The 18572-nt window shown below is 41.8% G+C and overlaps 1 protein-coding gene across 4 annotated transcripts in view; it reads left to right on the top strand.

Annotated features, from left to right (window-relative positions):
* PPM1H (protein phosphatase, Mg2+/Mn2+ dependent 1H) overlaps positions 1-18572 on the top strand; it is a 146344-nt gene that overhangs the window by 78405 nt on the left and 49367 nt on the right. For all 4 annotated transcript variants that reach the window (XM_074870476.1, XM_074870473.1, XM_074870474.1 and 1 more), the window contains exon 4: positions 5736-5848. In XM_074870476.1, the coding sequence (XP_074726577.1) occupies positions 5736-5848 (113 nt within the window). The remainder of the gene's footprint in view (positions 1-5735; positions 5849-18572) is intronic.

The raw sequence follows: 18572 nt of genomic DNA, 5'->3' as shown, positions 1-18572 counted from the left end.
ATACAATATGACAAATGCAGAAACCCTGGATAACTCACTACAGTTACAGTGTCTGGATATTGCACGTACAGGTGATAGTAATCTGTCCTCCCTTTTCCTAAACTGAAGTCCAGACACTTTTGTTTTCCTCCCTGTGTCTTTGTTCATATGCTACAGATTAGATACCTTAATTCCCACTTCTGCTCTTTATTGGAGGGCTGAAGTTCATTGTCTGTCTTTGCTATATAAATGACTCTGTATCTACCACAATGCAATATAATTTCAGCATTAAGCTTTACATTAAAAGGAAGTCTTATAAAAATGGTCAGATTAAGAAAAGCAATAGATAATTATGTCTACTTTAAGCTCTTGAGGGAGTCTTATGCTCATAAGTGGTTTAAGCAAAAGAGTATTTTCTTTTGCGTATGTAAGGGAAAGGTTTGTAAGATCAACACTCCTGAATCTCATCTATGCTTGTAATGATAGATCTTCCTTCTACCTCTGTCTAGCATCTTGCCAGTTTCTACTACTAGTAGTCTTTGGGTGAAGATTTTAGGCCCGTTCCACAGCACTTTGTTTATTCAGCTCTATTTTGTACTGGAACATCATGGATGTTGTTGAGTTAGGTCAGTGCAGTTCAGATGTGCATAATGTATGAGGGTTTTGTGCCAGCAGAGTGTATCATTTTACCTGGCACTTGGTGAAAGCTCCTGTTTCCTGGACAGGTAGGCAGACTTGGTGTTGTTTCCTGAAACACCCATTGCTGCAAAGGAGCCCTTTGAACTGGTGAAAATGTTGAGTAGATAGATACCTTATTTTTTTAAACAGTCCAACCTGACAGGTTTATCTAATGATGGTTTTGTCCCCTTTTCCTGGGAGCATTTAGCATGCCATTACTTCTTTTCCCCCAGCTGCCTTTTGAATTCTAGTTAAGCTCCCCTGTTTTTGCCTCAAGTCTCAAATAAAATGCAATTCATCCCTTTCAAAAGGCTTTTTAATTTTTTTTTTTCCTTTATTGGGTGTGGTTTCCTTTGGACAGTGCTTGTCTGACAGCTACATGCAGTAAAACACTGTGAAAAGCTGACACAGATTAAGTCATTGCCTAATTCAAAAATTTAACAATTAAGCTGTCCCCTTTTTGAAGTACTTCTGGATGGTGTTGTCAGATTGTGTTGGAACTGGGATTAGCATATTTCGGTGTTGTGTTCTTAGATAATTTACTGTCCTCTTTAAAAAATAAAAAGTGCTTTATGTCAGTAATTGCCAGGGATCACAATTATTCTAGTTAAAAGGAAATAAATAAGATCTGAATGTATCATAAGTCAGATCCTCTGATTTTCATCTCTTGAGTTTTAAGATGTGCATTTTATAGATTCAGTTCTAGGGAGCCAGGAGGGATGTTTCCAAGTGCTGTTCTCTACTGGATAGAAGCATCAAACTAGAATCCCTTTCCTGTATTTAACCTTGTATAGATGTGTGTGACACAGTGTGTGTATTTTAAAGAAAAGGGGAGAGAGAGCTCCTTTTCCACACTGAAGCCTGTTCAATTTTGGATGGGAAGAGATGGCATGGAACTAGTCTGTATGATTTCTTGAAAGTATAAGTTTGTATAGATTGTATCATGATTTTCTTCTCTACTGATTTTTTGACTCACATAAAACCTAGATAGGTACTTTTGCAAGATTTATGCCACTTTAATTTGAACAATCTTGAGATAGCAACATAGGTTGTATGGTTTTCCTTTTGAAAAGCTTCCTCTGATTAAATAGGCAGTAGAAATGAGGAAGGTTGAAACAGTATTACAGGCATTTTGATGCGTTTTTGACTGAGGTAAAGCAGGTTAAGGAGTTAATTTTGTCTTTATGCCTTCTGAAACTTTTTTTAAGCAGATACCTGATACTGTGTGTGTATGGAGTAAAGCTGCTTTCTGTTGTAGCAAGATTGAAATTCTGGAGGAAAGACCCCTGCTGAGGACAGATATAGATGAAAAAGTAATTTTAGTTGTTGTGGTATGCTAACTTGTGGTAATGATGATACTGCAATTTGAATGTACCTAGTTCTGTTTGAGGTCCTCAATTTCTAAAACTTAGCATCAAGTATAGCTGGCATTAACTTTTTATGTCTCCACACTTGCTGCTTTCATGCCGTCTCCCGTTGCCTCTGCATTGGCTGCGCACACGAGCCCACCTGGCTGAGGCTGCTGGTGACGAGTGTCGCGGCGGCTTCGCATGCCCAACGTGTGTGGGTCGAGACAGGCAGAAGGAAAAGCTGGGGTGGCACAGCACCCCGAGAGCCACCAGCTCTCCACAAGGTGGCATGAGCAAGCCACCATCGGGGGTCTGGGAGCCTCCGACAGAGCGGATGGTAATGGCTTTGTGGCCTAATATTCCTCCGTTTTGGAAAGATATTGTTAATTAGCATGACTAACCCGTGCTTTTGCTCTGGGAAGCCCAGGTCTGAGCCTTAGAGAGGTGAGTGCTGAGGAGATCGAAGTGGTCAGGTTGGTGAGGATGGTCTGTCCCAGGGCTGTTTCTATAATCGGTAGAGAAAGCAACCCCTTTTCTCTGTCACCCACTCTGGAAACGTACCCTGTGGCACTTCGTGGTGTCCTCTGCAGGCTTTGCTCCATCCTCCCTGTGCTCCATCACCCAGGGAAGAGGGGGGACCAGGGTGACCAGGCATGAGGCAGCTCCTTGTGGGCACCCTGCTCCTACCTGCAACTACAGGGGGGCAGAGCACAGAGTAAATTAGCTGCTTCCTTGGCATGACATGATAGCCTTTTGAACAGAGGATATAGAAATCCTCTTTTTTGGTTTGTTATTCTGTCAGGGTCTGCACGAGTGGCACGCACTGCCCTTTGGGCTGAAAGGTGCATCATTTGCTTCTGCCTGGCAGTGCTCAGCTCTTCCCCTGCACGCAGATTGCTACGGGGGCATGAGCTGCATGCTACAGAAAGGAGGAGGAAAGAAGTTTAAAAAAAACTTTGCTCTGAAATCTTTCTCAAGGTGGAAAATGAGGAAAGCTTTGCATACACTCAGACTTGGTCAAGAATGAGCCCCTTTATACCCGTAAAGGTTTCAGAGGTGTTTTGGGATTTTTGCCCCTGTTTGTGCTGCACTACTTTACCAGAAGCGCTGATATAAAGTATTTCATTAAAAGCCAATGTCTCTACATCAGAATGAGTTAGTGGCATTGGTGGGCTTTGTTTTATTTTGGTTTATTTTTTCCCCTCAAACCTTGTTGAGCTGTAGGAAAGCCTTCCTTTCCTTTGCTCTCCCCCCCCCCCCCCCCCCCCCCCGAAGTGTCAAACAAAGTGTGTAATATCAAATTAAACATGGCTCTGAATATACTCTGACAAGTCATAGTAGTAAATTCAAGTTCTGAACAACAACTAGATGGAAGAGCCCATGAACAGCAATTATTTGAAAAAATCCAGTACACGGGTCTAGTTTAAGTCAAGGAAACTCTGAAAATGAGGCCCTAAAGATTATATATCTTCTCTTCTATAATAGATGCTTCTGTATTCTGCTTATTGAAAGAAATAAATTTTAATTTAGGCATTCAGCACTTGCAAAGTGTACATATGACAGAGCTGAAACCAGGTGAGGAATTGTACATTGTTTGAAGGTCTCAGAGGATACTTGGAACTGCGAGATGAAGGTTTTTTAAAATTCCTGTCAGTGCTTGGAAAATCCACTGTAGTATTTGTAAGTTTAAATTATTTTGATGGTTAGAAACGTCTGCTGCCTTTGAACTGTTCTTTTCAGCTTAATTTAAAAATATATAGAAACCATGGGGAGGAAAATCAGCTTCTCTACGGCAAGATTAGATAGAGGCATTTGTAACAGGCCCATGTCTGTGACCAAAGGTTCTGCGAGATTTGATTTTTAGCTTGGAGGTGTTTTCCTCCTGTTTCTCATCCCATTTCCCCGCCCCCCCCCCCCCAAAAAAAAAAAAAAAAAAAAAAGAGGAAAAAAAAAGGGGTGAGTGGGAGGTGAGAAAAAGGAAAACCGCCGGTCGGTGGGAGGCCGGGTTAAGAGCGAGCAGTGAAGGCGGTGCGGCTCCGGCGGCAGTGCAGTTCCCGCGTGCAGCAGAGGATGGCCGTGTCGGGCAGCGCTGCGCCTCTCGCTGTCCCTGTCACACCGCCCGCCGCGGTACCGGATTCATGGCACAGATGGGATCGGGCCTCATGCACACCGGCCTGCGAGGAGTCACACTATTTGTGAGAGACGCCCTCCGCACAGCCTGCTCCGGACAGCGGCCGAGAGCTGCTGAGCATCCCCACTGCTGATCCGGGTCGCCTCCCTCTCCTGAAATTCGTAGGAAAGAAAGCGTGGTCCCTGGCGTCCTCCAACTCTGCAGATTTTCAATCAGATTGCAGCCGTCATGGTTTGCATTTGTTGTGGTGCTTTTCTTCAGATAAATTTAGCTCAAAAATAAAGCTCTAAATCCCATACCCCAAGGCATGGACAATTTGAGCTGTTTGTTGTTCAGTGCAAATATGAAAATGGCTGAAGTATAGCTCTGTGTGTGTATGCACAGAGGCAAACAAATATTCATAATAAAAACCACACACAAGTAGGCAGGGTTTAGCTGAAAAGATTTGCCAGTACATGCAATAACAATGTTAAATGATGCTCCCTGTTTGAATCCAGTATTACAAGGAAAGACCAGTTTGAAATTGGATTTGATTCTGGATGCAGGAGAGGAGGGTAATTTGTAACATCATGTGTTTTAACCCCAAACTAAATGAAGAGGCGGCAGAATGAATTCATTGGCATGTACTTCAATTTTGTTTAAAATATATAGAGTACTAGAAAATAGCTCATTTACTTGTGTTTCATGTTCTCCACGCTTTCCTGGCACTACACATATATGAAAAAATAAAACTTCTGTATTTTTTCATTCCTGGCTTTGATTGATTGTTGGTGACAGATGTGACTTGTGTTCTCCACTTCTATTAAGCAGGGGGGCTTTTTTATGTATACTATTTCTTACACTCAGAAACAGTTGGAAGCTAAACACAGGAAGAACAATCTGAATAGGTTTGTACCCCCTTAAATTTGGGCCGGTGCACATGCATAAAAATTAAGTCTTTTCAGGACCTCATAAAAGCAGTGAGATGAGACACAGGGTTAAATACTGTGGTTCATCCTGGAAAGTCTGTGAATGCCTAATATTTTTCAGTAAAACTTTTCTACTGACCTTCCCCCCTCTGCCCCCTTAACAAGTTTAGCATCCACCCATTCCCTGTGTTTCTGAAGGGTAGCCTTGTGGCATAAGTGTGTCTTGCTGCTGTTTGTAAAGGTATATGCTCTGCAATCCTAGCGTCCCTTTTGGAGAGCAGGTAGTTATTAATGTCATAGCTAGGTCTCATTAATATTTCCTGTCTATGTAAAGCACTCTCCAATTATACCACCAGATACCTGTTGTTAAGCTACATTTATCTTTGCCTTCATTGTGCTTTTTCCATAGCAAATTCCCTTGCATCCCTCAGACTTGCCATTTGTTCCTTGGTGCCTGATGTTTTCTAGTCTTCTGTCCTGATTTTTCCCCAACATTTTTGTATCATAAGTAATAGATACTCCTTGACTTTCCGTTCTTCTCCCTGACCATGTGGCCACAGCTGCAACAGTAAAGAGCTAGTGGGACATGCAGTTTAAGAAAGACTATATTTTTTATTTAGGGGAATCTTCATTTTCTGAAATGTTAACTGCAATGCTGTCTTTATAAATCTTGTTCTCTCTTTCCCGTAGGATTTGCAAATAGAACGAGAGAGGACCGTGTATAATATTTCTGGCGGCTGCACAGCCCTTGTGGTGGTGTATTTATTGGGGAAGCTTTATGTGGCAAATGCTGGTGATAGCAGGTGAGTAAGTGTGGTGTCTTCCCAACTATTTCTTTGCCCCAGGCTTTCCAGATTGGGTGTTACCAAGTTCCCTAAGTGCAAAGAGTATCACAAGAGGATTCTGTTTCTTGGCTGGACACTTAACAGTTCTCACAGAAATTAATGCAAATGGCAGTGATAGGCTTCCAGTATCTTGTTGAGTGGTGGTTTCAATCAGGGAGGTTGATGACACTTCTGGCCCTGTAGCAGTTTCTGGATGACTTGATGGTGGAAAGATGCTAAAGAGCTATTGAAACAGAAGAGATGTTTGGTGTGTAGTAGAATTGTGTGTTGAACACTGACAAAGTAACTGCATCTGGGACAGCTGGTAGGCCTGGACTGGTTCAGTAGGAAGTCCTGTGGCTCTTGCCCTCAGTTTTAGTCTTGGAAGGCCACCTGGTTCTCAGATTTTGATATAATTGAAGATAATAATCTGCAAGCAACTGCTACAGCTGCAACAGGGAGGAGAGGAGGGAGAGGGGCTATCACAGGTTAAGATTTTTTTACTGTGTCCTGTTTTAGCTTGTCCATTTCTCAGAACTGAATGCTGTCATTCAGAGGTTGTAGCTTTGTTATATTTAGAAGTTGGATGCTTGAAGACTCGTGATGAGAAGCTTTTTCTTTGTCTTCTGATTTGTCTACAGCTAGGAACATACTGGAAATCTCTCACTTGCTTTCTTTTCCTTTCTCTCACTCTGCCCATACCACCATCAGAGATGGTTGGCTAAATTGCTTTATTGTCTCTCAGAAGTGTGCTGTGTAAAGCTGAGTAGTTGAGAACTTTATTCTTAAATGACCGGCTGCTTCCAGTTCCCTCAGGATTCCTTCTCTGCATCCTGAGAGCATCCTAAGCTCCATTGCAGCCTCTGACACCCAATAGGAAGAAACCTGATGATGGTGATCTTGAATTAGCCCAAGCATCCACTGAGTCTTCAGTAGGCTTTGAATGTTCATCAAGTCCATCAGAAACATCTCTTCAGAAAAGCAGGAAGAGCAGAAATTAGAAAAGAAGCCATCAGCAAGGCTGGGTCTTGTTTCAACCAGGACTCAAATTTTTCTACTCATTCCTCACATCTTGTAGGTAACGGGGTCCCTCCAGATCCAAAATAGTTTGGTTTTGCACTTTCCAAATGGACCTCATGGAAAGCCTCCTCATGCTAAGGAGAATTCTCTCGATTCCCAAAATCTTTCACTTTCAAATAAGTGCCCTTCTAGATTTTCATAGCTCAAGAAAATAAAAGCTTTAAAGTCTAGAAGAGCAGTTGATCTGGGCCCCTCTTCCACCAAATCCCCACTTCCCATGTTTCAGAAAGGGAGAAACACAGCTATTGCAAAACATCTAAGTTGTTCCTCATCACTAAAAGGACATTTTAGGACTAGAAAAGCAGCTCTGAGGTTGTCCGCCTACTGCCAGGGTACGCACTGCATTCCTGTATTTTTAAGAGCCCAGTCATGTAGCCAAGAAGTTTTATTTGTGTTAGTTGGAAAAATATGTTCCTTTTTGCTGTTTCATGCCTTGTGTCGTCAGCTTCGCAGTTTGTACAGATACAAATGAGGGTGCTGAGAAAAACAATAATGAAACTACGTTAAAAAAAGGTTTGCCTTCTCTTGAGAAGGGTGGGCTTTGTTTTTTCACCCAAACAGGGGACTTGTGCCTGTTGCTGTTGGAAGTAGATGCCAAAACCCTCAGTTCTTCAGTTGAGCTTTAGTTTGAGTTTACCTACTCATTTGTGCCTCTTCTCAGTTGTCCTCTTCCTTCTCCCCTTTCTGCTCCCCCACTTGAAAAAGCCTACAAATAAATCAAGCTACATTTCCCACAGACTAGAGTCTGTGAGAAGAGGTTTTGTGCTGCAGGGGTGGGGAAATAAACATTTTGAGTTCACACAAACCTCATTTGTTCTGCCTCTGCCCAGAAGAAGGTTAGGTCTTTTTTTAATTCCAGGCAACTTGAAAACAGAAGCTTTTAAAGGTGGGTTTTGAACAGCTTCTGCTGTCACAGGACCAAGGTACGTGCAACAAACTGTTACTATCACAATGAGACTAAGGAAACGCCAAGTGTGAGACTTGAATAATAATGTGCTATGCAGTGCCAGCTATACCTCAGACTTATGTCTATGGTATTCAGTTTAACCACCAAAGCTTCTCAAATCTAATCATTTCATGCCACGTACCCTGGCAGTGTTGTATAGCAGCTGTCCTTTTGTAGTTGATGTGTAATTACATCATGAAAAGACTTTAATTACCATATTACTAAATTACCAGCCAGCAATCCTTTCAGGTTCAGCCCTAGCTCGCTTCTGTATGGACTATCAGGCTTCTCCAAGCTGAACACTTTTGGTTGGTGTAAAAGGGAGAAAAAATTGTGCTAATTGTAGGTTTTGTTATGAACTATTATTGAGCTTGATGTTATGGCATCACTAATGTCAATGATATAATTAAACTTCTGCTAACGATGCAATCACAGTTCTGTAATAATTATACGTTAACTGCACATGATACCAGGACCCTGCTAAAAATGAGGTGATATATTCAGAGCCTGATAAAAACAACTTGGAGGGAGCTGCTTTCATTCTCTAATGGCTTGTCTGATCATTCTTGGACTCTACCATAAATATACCTACTTGTACAGTCAAAATTCATGTCTGAATACTGGCCAAAGCTTTTTCTAATGTTTCTCTCTCTCTCTCTCTCTCTTTCTTCCTCTCAGTGGTTAGCATTGTCCATGCAAGGTTATCTAATTAGGGACCGATAGTGCTGTAGTCATCTATCTAATACATAGTGTTTTTCTGGTGAGCATTGGGCACTGTGCTTTGCTTACCAGTTTGACATACACACTATAGTAACTAGGCCAGGCTCTTGGAATAGCTGGGTTTTTTTATTAAGGAATAGTCTGCTCTGCTCATTCTTTTAAATTGTATTGTTCAATTTTGTATTGCTAAAGTGACTTTTACTTCTAAACTGCTGTAACACGCCTTGTTAATCTCAGTTCTTTTTAGTTTTATGGTCTTTATTAGGATGTTGTTTTATAGCTAGTGATAAAGCAGTAGTAAAGCAGGGACTTAATGTTTTTACTGATCACTGCCTAATTATTGTATAGCCTCATGCAACATAACATTTGCCCAATATCGCTGTAGTGACTGTAGTGCAGTATGATCATATTAACTATTTTTAGCGTGAGTGTTCTTCTGGCTTTCATGTTGTCTAGCTAAGGAGCTGCTTGGAGACTGCAGGCACTGCCATTTTGTGCTGTGCTTGGAGCCATGTAGGGTAGTGGTGCTTTTATCGTTACATGAGAAGCAGAGCACCACAAGTTGGTTTCACTTTTCCATAGGCCCTGAAACACTCACTAAATCTGCAAATGGGTTCTTGGGCTTTTTTGATTTATTGGCAGAACATGGGATCAAAGCAAAGAGCCTGATGTTTCGGAGGCTTCACAGACGTGCAGGGTCACTGGATTTTTGCTTTGCTTCATCAGCTTTTTTTATCGTCTTTTGCCTCTTTGCTTTTGTTCCCTGTGCTTATGTTTTCAGGGCATATTCACCCTGTGCTTGAATGTGTATCTCCATGTCCAGAATAGGTTTTTCTCCTCCTTTTTGCAAGTGTTGAATTAATACTAAGGCATTTGGGATTGTTAAATGACAGGAGCTCATTGACTGAATGTTTTTGTGGCGCTTCCATGTGGGTGCAGGTTAAGCAACTTCATTGGTGCTTCAGGTGCCCAGATGTGGGAGAGTGTTTATAACACCGACTTCTCCCAGTGTAATAAAATAGCGAATTGAAATTTGAATTCTACTTTGTTTACTGTTTCAGTTCTTTCTGGATTTGCTGCTTGTGTTGAATCTCACTACATTTATACTTCCTATTCTTCTGTCGTGGTGCTTGTCAGCTGCTTTCCTCATGCATAGTTCTCATTGCAGGAAGTCAAATTTGGGGATTAATCTGCTTTTATGAAGTAAATGAGAGAGGCATGGAGACAGCCGCATATCTGCTGACTGGCACTGTAGCTTAAACAGAATTTCACAAAAGTCAGAATCGATGATTCAGACCCATTTTTGTAGTTCATGGTTTCTGACCTCTTCCTTAAGGAAGTCCAACAGGGTGATTTTTGCTAGAAGAGCTAACACTGTGTAAGGATGGAAACCAAAAAGCGTTCTAGTATATTACTATTGTAGAGCTAGTTTGCTTTAGTCTTTGGGGTTTTTTTTACAGTATTTTTAAGAAACTTTAATTTTCTGATTTTTCTTAACTAACTATCTTCTGATCTAAATGGTGTATATTTTCCCTGTTTCCCTTGAGTGGTCTGCCTGAGCTGTCTCTGTCTCCTTACATCTGTGTCTGCATAAACAACAATAACTGTGCTTCATACTTAGTACTTAGAGGTCTCTAGAGGGAAGACCAACTCAGTTACTAAGCTTCTCCAGTATTTGGAAAAACGTTCTTTTTCCTGTGTTCTCCTAAAGATGGCACAAAAAGAGCTGCAAATCTCTGAACCACACGCAGGACCTTTTCACCCTGGAACCACACAATCCATGGTGACTCCTCTTTGTCCTCTGAAATTCTTATTCCTCCAAATACTCAAAAGATGCCTCCCAAGAGGTGAGAGCGACACTTATGGATTGTATTTTGGCCAATCTGTGTGCACATCCCCTTTTTAGATTATTAATTTTTTGATGGAATCACTTGAAAGTAATAAACGTTTGATCATTTAAGGGCAACAGATAACCTAAGTCTGGTCTGCTCAGGAGCCTGTATAGTGCGGAGAGACTGAATTCAAGATGAAGCAAGTCTCTCCCACACACATTCTCCTTTATTGACTGCAACTTTGTAGGTGGAGAAGTCTGATCCTGCCTAGCCAAAAATGTTGGAAAAGAGCATGTTATCTTCATCACACTCAGGAGATACAGCCAAGTCCTATTTCTCTGTTTCCCCTGCTTCTTTTCCTTAGAAGCCTGACTTGCAGGCCTGCAGAAAGCACTTCTGCTCCCCTTCTCCTGCCTGGCTTCCTTCCAGGGAGAAGCAAGAGCACAAGATTCATAGGAATAGCAGCAATCTCAGATATTGCAGGATTTTATGATGGGTAAAGCTTTTGGAGGCACTTCAGGAAACACTTTACGTGAGGTGTGAAGAAAAGGTGTTGGATCACAAATAAGTTGTTGAGCTCAAAGTGCAGTGATGAGGAAGAGCATTTCCTAGCAATCCAGTGGATGACAAGTTCCAGGGTACTGGCATGTTGTATCCAGCACTGACTTAGCAGAAATTATTAATTTGGCAGTAAATGTTAATAGGCTTTTGAAGACAAAACAAATGTCCTGCCTCTTCTCCAAACTTGTTTTTCTTGGGAGAGTGTATGCCTTAGCAATGTTTGTGACAATCTAGCAGGTGTTGAAGTTGTTGTAAACATTTTTGGTGAGTGGTAGAATCAGTGAAGTCCTTGGTCCTAACCACATAGATATCATCTACCCATGAAGTCCTTATGTTCCAGATTATGAGGAAGGAGAGGGATTTTGTATTTCAAGTAATATCAGTAAACTGGAAAGCCACAGTTTTTTGGTATTAGTTTTCAGGAGTGATGAATTCTATTAACTCTAATTCTCTTAGGTTTTCAGCCTTTAAATAAAGAAAGAAAAAACAAAAACCAACAAAACCCAAAGAAACTAATCAAGCCAGACAAAAAAAAGCTGATTGCTGCCACTGCAAGTAAAAATTCCCCTGCTGCCTATTTTTATTGGTGAATATGAGCACTGATCAAGGAAAAATTCCCACTGTAATAACATCTTTGTGTGTATGTTGCACATGTAGCCAGTAGAGCTCCTAGTGTGAGGCAAGATGGGCGAAGGGTGCAGAGATGTCATCTTAATCACTCGTTTACTGATGTATAAAGAGCCTGTGACCTCTAATAGAAGCAGCGTGTGGTATAAGCACATATACCAGACTCCACATCTCCCAGTGCAGTGTGTTAAGCTCAAAACCATCTTTTTAATCTGTGCCTTTGTAGCTGACCACAGAGAGAACTGCAGGTTCTTCATTCCAGTGTTACAGGGCCAGGGCCAAGGCACACCAAGCAGGCTGGGCACCTTAGACCTCTAGTTCCCACCTGTAGTATGGGAGGAGGGCCGGGGGAGCACCCCAGTCTTGCTTGGTGAATGTTTCAAGTCTGCTGCGGTCTTTATTGTGTTGGAAAGCTTTTCTCATCCCCTGAATTCTGTGAGCTTGCCAGGCAGCTCAGGCCGTTCAGTCTCAGCAGCAGCTACACGATGCAGCTTGAGTCCTGTTCCTGGAGCTTTTAGCAAAGGCTTTCCTTGTCAGTTCTGCGTGGGTGAATGAAGCAGGGCTTGGGTAAAAATTCACTGATGCAGAGTGAGCAGAGAGTGAGACCAGTCTGCTTTTACTTCTCAGTCCAGCTTGTTCCAATATCCTGCAGCTGTCACTGAATTAAGCAGAAAAGCTGAGATAAAAGTAGATGTGATGCTTTAGGTGCTAAGAGTCATTCTAACTTCCTCAATGGTAAGATAGCGAAGAGCAGGGGGAAAAAAAAAATCCGTGCTTCTTCCCTCTTACATGGTCAGCCGTATCCCAGCCATATTACCAGCAAAATAAACACTGACTTGCACAGCAATGCCTTCATCCACTAAGCCCAGGTTTAGTTGCCATAGTAACTCGTCCTGGAGATGAATGTGATATCCTGGACAGCAGGGAAAAAGACTCTGATTCCAGAGATACCAGTCCTGAGGCTCAGAGTTGGCTACAGAGACATGACTGCACTTCTTTGTTCATTTCCCTGACATGGCCTGAGTAATTGGTGGCATGTTCTTAAGCCGTGATACAGAAATGTGGTGGTGTATCATCATTGCAACCCTGGACTTAGCTGTGTTCAAATGAAGAATACACTGAAATCATCACAAGCAAAATGAATCCCATGAGGGCAGCAAATCTCCAACCTAAGGATGCTGGAACCGATGGCAGGCAATTTTCGAGTGCTAGCAGTGTCGCTATAAACTCACTATAAACTGGCTTGTAATAGCTTCTGAGCTGCCAGCTGAAGTCCTCTCTGAAAGGTCGGTAAGTTCAGATGTAAACCAACAGGAAAGGACACACAATTAATTACAGAGTATTTTAGTTTAGTTCAATGGCTTTTGGTTTAGTACTACTGGAACCAGAGTAGGCAATACTAGAAGTGTATAGGTAAACATATAAAGTCACCACTGGTTCAATAGCAAAAGTTACTTTCCTGATTAAACAAATAAAAAAACCGCATACAGATAGCCAGGGCAGTTCCATTAGTGTTGGGATGAGAGTACAAAAAAAATGTATAGTTAGCCCTAAAATGAAACATTGCTAATAAAGCCAACTGCTATTAATAACTCCATACTTAGATTGCATCAGACAAGCAATACACCTGAGGACCTAAATTAGAGCAGGGAATTCATGGGAGAGTCTCATGGGAATGGAGCTGTAGCCTGCCAAAGAGGCACTGAGAACTAGAAGGATGGAACTCCTGGGGGCAAAAATGACCAGGCAGTGTGTCTTCTCCAAGCTGTCTCCTCTGTGGAGAACCTGCAAGCTCAGTATTATATTTAATTTAAAACTGTAGAGTGAGTAGTGATGCAGAAACAACTGAAGTAATGTAGTTACAGTGTTGGTGATGGCCAAGTGCTCGTCACTGTTGGATGCAATATAGGGCAGAGGGAGGCTGCCAGTAGAAAATCTCTAACTGCTACTTACTAAATTGTTAGTTGAATACATGGGATGGAATGTGAGATCAGTTCTAAAAATTGAGATTTTTATTGTTCTTGGTGGCAGTAAGGAAGATGTTGACTGTTTCAGGTGTTAGTGTAGGTAAGAAGTAAACCCTTCTGTGGAAATCTACGAGTATTATTTTGCTTTGAGAAACAGCTTCTACTTGTCCATTCATAATCCTTTAATAAAAATAATACAATTCATTTAGTAAAAACAGACCACCAGAATAGTATCAGCAGCCTCATTTTGCCCAGAGGCCTTCTCCACAGGAATCACTAAATAAGCATTAGAAATGTAAATATGAACGAGTCCAGTAACTGGAAACAACTTAAAGCTCTACACGTGTGTGCGCAGGAACAGCTTGTGTGCTTGTAGGTGCCTCTGTAAGGTGACTTTCAGGGTTTCTTGCAGGGACTGGATTTCATAGTAAAGATTTCTTTACCTGGTTCTTTTCAAAGAACTCCTGCCACAGGAGAGGTGTAGTGCACTTGGCTCTGTGCTAGTGAGAGGAGTAGAAAAGAGGCCCTTGAGTGAAATACCTGGGAATGCCTGGTAGGTGTCCTGCCGGAGCAGGGCTGTACTTGGCGGTTGTGCTGCTGAGATGTTAACCCTTGGAGCAGCCAGAGTGGCTGGCAGTCTGCAAAAGGCCTTAGCAGAAGTTTGGGAGGATTCTTCATTGTTCCTGCAGGAAATGCTGAAGCACACTCCTGTAGGAAATTACTTTAACCCTGACTTTGTGCAATACTTCACCAACGCAAGTTCTCGCACCTTTCATTGGCTTGAGGGAGCCGAAGTTCCCCAAGTGATGAATGAATGCGTCCTAACAGCCTGCTTTAACTACAGCATACACAATGAGACTACATTGTTGCAGGGAGAGTGCGTTCCCTCCTAACGTTGGCTTTGTTCAGCTGAAAGAAAAATGATTCAGTGTTTCTATTCTGTCACAATACTTCTGCGGTCAGCCTGATGTTTACACTGAAAAATGTGAAGAAACCAGGTGGCAGGACTGTTGAGTGACAGTAGATGGGAAATGAGGACAGGCTCTACCCCCTACCTGGTTTGTTGCTTGTTTTCTTGGTAGCGATGCTGAGTAGGAGTTGGGGCATTTTTCAAACATCTCTTGGGTATTACTGGTGGGAGGCAGCCAGGGCTTTTTTCCATTGGTGTTGCTGAGGGTTGCTGCTTTCACCTCTTGAGTTTTATGGTGATGGATATGTCATCACTAGGACCTGTTTTAATGCCAGCTAAATGTTATATAATGATTTGTTTCACTATCCCCAGCCTGCCTTAATTCATAAAATTAAGGAAATCATTTAAAGGCTTTGCACTATAGTTCCATGATTATTGCCAGTGCAGTGGGGTGTTTGTTCACCTGGTTTCTAAAGAAATATTGAGAAATGAGTCTGCGTGGGACTAAGGGAGAGTAATTCAGTTTGTAATAAGTGAAACCAAGGTGCCAGGGATGAGAATGTATTAAGTCATCAGTAATTGTAATGGCTGTAAGTTCCAGTACTTCAGAGAGGAGAGAAACATTTTTTTGAATCTTTCTGTAATCACTGCTTCTTTCATTTCTTAGCAGTTAAGAAAAGGTAAATAAGCAAAACTGGTTTGAAGCTCACCAGACCTTAGGGTTGCTCTCCCTTGGCTTCTTTAAATATATGCATGTACTTACCATAGTAAACAAGTACCTACCTAGACTGATTCAGTAGTTCTAGGATTTACTTTTTTTTTTTCCTCAGCTATTTCATGACACACCTAATTAAAATCTACTGCTTGGTTCCCCTTTGAATGTAATAAAACCCTGCCTTATTCTTTCTGTCAGTTTAATCCCTCTTTCTTTTCCATTGACACATTTCTAATACCTCTTCAGACAGGCCAGACACTTCAGCTTCATCTGTACGGAATCCACAATGCTTAACACCTTTTGACAAAACGGATACATCTCCCTGTGGCTTGGAATTGATACACACTGTCAAAAAGGGTTTTCCAAACAGTCTTTCTTTGTCACCTTTACCAGATTTTTATCCTCTGTTGTAGAAATGTGCAGTTTAATGTTGCGTTTCAAATCATTTTTGGCTGAAAAAGTGTGTAATGGAATCAGGGTGTCCCCTGAATACTCCTAACAGTAGGAGATGCCTCTTTGTTTTGAACACCAGAATCCCAATAGACCCATGACAGCAGTGAAATTACACTTTTGACCTTGTTCACTAAAGTGTTTCTTTCTCTGTATGATTAAATGAGAGGAACCAACAATAGCTTCCTCTAAAATGTATGAGTTTCCCCTCTGTTTGTTTCTCATAAACTCAGAAAGGATGCTGTGCAATTCTCAGCTGATTGTGTTCTCCACAAAAGAAAAAAAAAGGGGGGGGGGGGACGGGGGACGGGACACACCAAAACCTGCTTGATTCAAGGAGAGGTGGCTGTTTTAACCATATTAAAAATGCAAAAGCAATTCATATATTGATATTTCCTTAAGCCAGTGTTGTTGCTATATCCTGAGTGTGAGAGTAGCAGTACAACAGTGACAGATTTTTACCATTTTGTTGCTTCATTCACCACATTTTAGAAGGGGATATATACTAAAGCACCAAATACTGTTTTAAAGTATCGAATCTGAATATAGAAAATGACCATATACTTAAGGTTTTGTGTGAATGCTGAAATACTCAAAAGATCATTTAGCTGATCACCATGGACTACGTGGTAATGTCAATTCAGAGGATACATGTAGTTTCTGTAGACTTACATGGAGCCTTTTAAGCTCCTGGTGTTATTTTGCACTTGCATGTGACTGAGTGGACGTAGTCCGCTGCAGGATTTGCTGTGACTGGCAGTCCTGCCTTATGCACTGAGGCGCTGGTATTGCACTTGCTCCACATTTAGTTGTTCAGGGCATGGCTTTTCTGGATCAGCAAATGATCAGTGAAGTGGCCAGAAGAGAGATACAAAATCAGATTTTTGTTTCTTCAATTTTAGGCTACTCAGCTGTGTTTTGGGGACTTTTTTCCCCAATATATTCCTGTTTTCTGTGAGTATTTATCAGTTCCAGATTAGTGAACATACTTTGTCGTGCAGAGCATGTATCTGAAACGCAAGGGCAAGTATGATCCTGTAGTTTGTGTGGGTGGGCTCAAAAGAGGGAAGAGGACTCATTGAAATCTATAGTTTTCAGAAGGGATCAAAATAAGTGACTTAATGGCCCTTGTGGCCTCAAGACTTAAGGCAGTTTCTCCTGTTTGTTTGCTCACTGTGGATGATGTTGCGTGGAGAGGGCATCAGAGCAGTAGAGCATGGAAGGCAATACACTGAGGGGAGCTGCAGATCTGTGACTCCCGATTTCCTATCCTGCCAAAAAAACTTTTGTTTTCTAATTACTACATCATTGGTGGTACAAATTAATAATTGGTATGGGTCTGAAGCAACCTTGTCATCAGAGAATATTTGGTTAGTGTTGACATACTTGTCCCCTGCAAACATGAATCATCCATCTGCCTTTGGCAGGCTCGCTCTGTGGCTCTGCTATAATGTGTTTCACCAGTGTGGCTGAAATTAAAATGTCACTATTAAACATGGCAGAATCAGATGCTCTCTGGGCACTGCATCTCTTCAAGTTGTTCTTGCTTCCTATGTAGCTATTTCTGACAGTTTAATAGGACAGCTGTATTCTGGTATAAAATAATACATTCATATTTCCACAATGCACGGGGAGCTAAATGCTTTCAGAGTGCTATTTCATTGTGTACATGCATCTTTCATGCATGGCAGAAGCAGTAATGCTCATATAACACCATGATGCTCCTTAGTCCATTAGGAAGTGTAAAGTCAAAATTAATTGTCCTGCAGGACCATATAGAGTGGGTCTCTAAAAGCAGTTACTGGGCTGTTTGTAGCTGCCGCACCAGCCAGGCTCCCTCCCCATGAGCAGTTATTGACTTTGGGCTGTTGAATTCAGAACTCTGGAGGTTGCTCAGTGGGAAAAGCCTTCAGTCGGTGCTTGGCAGCTCTGTCATTGCAAGGTCACGGGAAGGGCAGTTCAGTCTCCAAACCCAATTAGGGCCTGATTCGGCATCTCTTCAATCACAGGGGAAAATCCCACTGAGCAGGGTGGCTCCCAGGCCAGGCTTTCACACCCAGCCTCACCAGTGAGACGGTCAATGAATGTGTCCGTTTTTGTCACTTGGGCCGTCAGAAATACCCTTTGCTGTCATGAAACAGCTAAGCAGCTGGTGTGGAAAGGTAAAGAGCCTGGTAAGAGGATAATGAGCCCACCACAGTTGACAGACCAGTGACCAGTACGTGTATGTCTGTGTCCTTCCTGTTACTTATATCTAAAGCTGTCTAATTCCTTGGATCAAATCATTTGACTCTTATGAGCAGCTGTAACTTTCAAGTAGAATAAAGTCCAACTGCTGAAAACATTAATGAAAATCATAAAACTGAGGCTCTGTTATATCAGGTATCAACAGCATTGCTTTAATTCCCCCCCTCCAAAGATTTTTTTTTTTGTGCTGGGTTGTGCTTTTCATCCCAGGTGGCTGCAATTTCTAGTGAAAATAAGTTGAGCAATGAAAGGTTGACCCACTCACCTCTGAATTGCCTTTTTTATATGATGTGATTCCCTCAGGGCCCAATTCTACCCATAGAAGTGAGAATGATAGCTATCAACATATATAGGAAGTATGTCAGTGTGCACAAAGGAAAAAGGTGAACCCCAGACTGGTCTGAGTCTTTTCACAGGAAATCCATATTTTAATGGTGATTAAAGGGAGGGAGCAAAGGATAATTAGAAAATTAGCCTGACGTACTAGCAGTTATATCAATGTGTGTTTTTATATTAGCTCTTTCAGACAAGCACAAGATCAGTAGATCCCTTATGACTCTCTTAAACTAATGTGTAAAATTTGGTTAGCGTCTGATCAGCTCCTTTGATCAGTGTAGTCTAGACTGTTGCCAGGGTACTTACTCTGTA

This window comes from Strix uralensis, chromosome 5 (assembly GCF_047716275.1).
Source record: "Strix uralensis isolate ZFMK-TIS-50842 chromosome 5, bStrUra1, whole genome shotgun sequence".
NCBI classification, from domain to species: Eukaryota; Metazoa; Chordata; class Aves; order Strigiformes; family Strigidae; genus Strix; species Strix uralensis.
Note: the sequence above shows the minus strand (reverse complement) of the source record. Positions and strands in the feature narration are given on the sequence as shown.